The 3,158-nt window shown below is 34.5% G+C and overlaps 1 protein-coding gene across 1 annotated transcript in view; it reads left to right on the top strand.

Moving 5' to 3' along the window:
* The first annotated feature begins 212 nt into the window (after nucleotides 1-212).
* The window catches only part of LOC111376304 (65-kDa microtubule-associated protein 8-like), a 3,852-nt gene continuing 906 nt past the window's right edge, over nucleotides 213-3,158 (top strand). The window contains exons 1-6 of the mRNA XM_022999253.1: nucleotides 213-437; nucleotides 762-917; nucleotides 2,021-2,180; nucleotides 2,263-2,414; nucleotides 2,507-2,594; nucleotides 2,747-2,820. Of these exons, the coding sequence (XP_022855021.1) occupies nucleotides 291-437; nucleotides 762-917; nucleotides 2,021-2,180; nucleotides 2,263-2,414; nucleotides 2,507-2,594; nucleotides 2,747-2,820 (777 nt within the window). The 5' untranslated portion in view covers nucleotides 213-290. The remainder of the gene's footprint in view (nucleotides 438-761; nucleotides 918-2,020; nucleotides 2,181-2,262; nucleotides 2,415-2,506; nucleotides 2,595-2,746; nucleotides 2,821-3,158) is intronic.

Here is a 3,158-nt window from a genome sequence, read left to right as displayed (position 1 = left end):
TAAAGGGACAAGAATGCTACAACATTACACACATAAAAACCATAATACTTCTGGCCTCAAACAAAGTAGAAATGAAACCTCAAGAATCAAAAGCAACAGGGAACCCTTGAAGCCAAAGTCTCACAGTCATCTACCTGCGCGGCCGTATCTTTTAAGCAAACCTCATCCCCAAATGCCCCCATCTAAAATTTATCCAAGGATTTTCATACTTTTATTTACATCAGAGTGACAGACTCGGAAGAGTAGAGAACTACATAGGCATTATCCAGAACTTGGCAGCCATATTAGGAATGGATTCTTCCCAGATCATCACAAAGGTACACCCGAGCCTTAATGAATTGTCCAGGCTGTCAAAGAACATCAGCAATGGTACTCTGGAAAAGCTCGATACCACAGTCAACTCACTACAAGCTGAAAAACATATTCGCCTGGAGAGGGTAAATTTCACCGGCCTTTATGCTGGATTTCCATGTTCATCTATGCATTTAGGCCCGCAACATTTAATGAGATTCTGAGAGGAGGGTTCATTCAATTTAAATTAAATAACTAAAGTTATTTCTTTTTCTGAAGAAGTTTTGAGAGCTAAGGATCATCAAAAACACTATAATCTAACCGAAAATTTCATTGTGGCAAAGTCGGGAATTTCTTTTTTAGTTGTGAAAATTAACATGAATGGACTATTCAATTGACATGAAATTTAGCAATGATTAGAATGAATACTACCAATACTTAAACTTCCGTGCTTAACATGACCATTTCAGCTTCAACAGCTTGGTAAAGCGTTGGCCAACCTGTGGAATCTCATGGACACGCCTAGTGAAGACCGTCAATATTTCTTTCACGTCACTAGTTTATCATCGGTTTCATCCGATGAGATATTCACCACCGGAGGCCTCACTCTCAACATAGTGCAGCAGGTTTGTTGATTTACTTCCAGTTGAAGTTTCTTCAGAGCTCGATTATATATGAATATGACAGTGGGAATTGGGGACCATTGAGTTCTATATTTTAGACTCCCTCTCTCACAAATATGTGAAAGTTGTTGAAATTTACGGAATAATTATGTGTGTATTGAAAAAGTCTCCTATTGATGTGACGATTAGTCACAACTCTTTTAAATGGAAAATATACGTATCGCAGAGTCATATTATTTTCGATTAGGTAACTTTTCAAAAAGGTACATTATAAGAAGTAATGACATTTTGATATGATGCAATCTAGACCATTAAATATGAAAATGTGTGATCTATTGGTCCAACATTAATTTATGTCAAAAGAGGCAATCATTTCAAAAGCACACTTGAAAATCTATAAATAGAACCCTTGATTTCATATTTCTACACCAAATCAATTCAAGAAAAATTGATCTGAAAATTTCTCCTCTCTTCAATTCTTTTTTTTTTTTTTCTAATTTTGCTGAAATTAAATTTCGTTCAAATTGTTTTTAGAAATAAAATTCCGTCAAAACAATTTTAGTTTGTATCTATTACATTTAAATAGAATACTATCAACAATTTGGTTTGCCCAGCAAAATTAGCTTTGCGTTATATTAATTTTGAAAAAAGCATTGTATTTTGGGAAGTAGACGTCCATTTAATCTTGTTAGCACCAGTGCAATGGGTGAAATCTATCTCGATGAGATTTATATTCACATACCTACATTCATTCCATCTTCTAATTTCTAGGTTTCAGTAAGTCGCAATTTGTGCATATTTTCATGCGAGTATCTTGATTTCAATAAGTCAAAACTCTATTCGATATTTTGCACCAGTAAGTCACCATTTTACCGCATTTGAATGCACATATTTTTTGTTAAAAGATATATAATTATGCACCAATTTTTTCAACGAAAGTACGGTTCATCTAATCCTTGCCTCAATAGACCGTTTGATTGTTCTCTGTTGTCATACGTTTAAATTTTCTTTTTTTTTTTTTTTTTTTTTTTTTTTTTTTTTCTCTGTTGTCATACGTTTAAATTTTTTTTTTTTTTTTTTTTTGTCCATATCCGAATTTTAACAAGGTGGAATATGAAGTCAAGAGGCTGGATCAATTAAAAGCAAGCAAAATGAAAGAGTTTCTCTTCAAAAAAGGGGCTGAGCTCGAGGAAATATGCAGTCGGTCGCACATGGAAATTCCTTCTACATTAGAAATGGAAAAAATAATTAACCAACTAAACTCGGGTTAGACTAACTCTCTTAAAGGATTTGGTAGCATTTTCTGCTACGATATAAATGTTTGGACTAATTTCAATATACAATAAAGGGGAGATTGATCATGCCGATCTCGTCACAAGCATGAACGAACAGATATCGAAAGCTGAAGAAGAAGCTTTTAGCCGAAAGTCCATAATGGAAAAAATTGAAAAATGGATCTTAGCATGCAATGAAGAGCAATGGTTGGATGACTATAGCAGGGTGAGATTCTTATCCCGTTTATATACTCAATTAGTCAAGTCTAACCTTAATTTTAATCTCTAACATGATGCCTATAACATGGGTTATTACAGGATGAGAACCGATATTCAGTCAGCAGAGGTGCTCACAAGAAACTCAAAAGAGCTGAACGTGCAAGAATAATGGTTAATAAGATTCCAGGTAAAAGAAAAAATATTTCAATTTATTAGTTGAATCAATTTTGTTTGAAGGAGAAAACTTGCTTATTGGTCCAGATTGAGTGTAATTGTGGAAGAGCTTAAACCATAACCAATGCCTAATAAGCTTATATTCTTTTCATTTTTCCTTGGCAGCTTTGGTAGATTCGCTGATATCCAAGACTAAGAGCTGGGAAGAAGAAAGAAATAAAGTTTTCTTATATGATGAGGTGTGCAAGTACCTGTGGCAGCAATCTGAAAGCATAATTCTTATCATCTCATTGAATCATACATGCACATTTTAGGATTATAATTTGAGTTACTCAAACATAAAATGAAGAAATTAGTAAGAAAGCAACCGATTAGTAAGATTGGACACAAGAATTCGTGCAGCCATTTCCAAGTGATTGACAAAAGACTAAGGTGACCTGAGTTGATTTTATCATGTTCCACATCGAGAAAGATAAAGAAATCGACCTTAATCTTCTATATAAAGCCTACAAAGACAGAATCTATCTACTTTCATTTAAAGAACCACGACTCCCCCCCCCCCCCCCCCCCCCCCCCC

The sequence above is a fragment of the Olea europaea genome, unplaced genomic scaffold (genome assembly GCF_002742605.1).
Source record: "Olea europaea var. sylvestris unplaced genomic scaffold, O_europaea_v1 scaffold1485, whole genome shotgun sequence".
In the NCBI taxonomy this organism is placed as follows: domain Eukaryota; kingdom Viridiplantae; phylum Streptophyta; class Magnoliopsida; order Lamiales; family Oleaceae; genus Olea; species Olea europaea.
The sequence above is the reverse complement of the archived record's forward strand: the minus strand, read 5'-3'. Positions and strand labels throughout refer to the sequence as shown.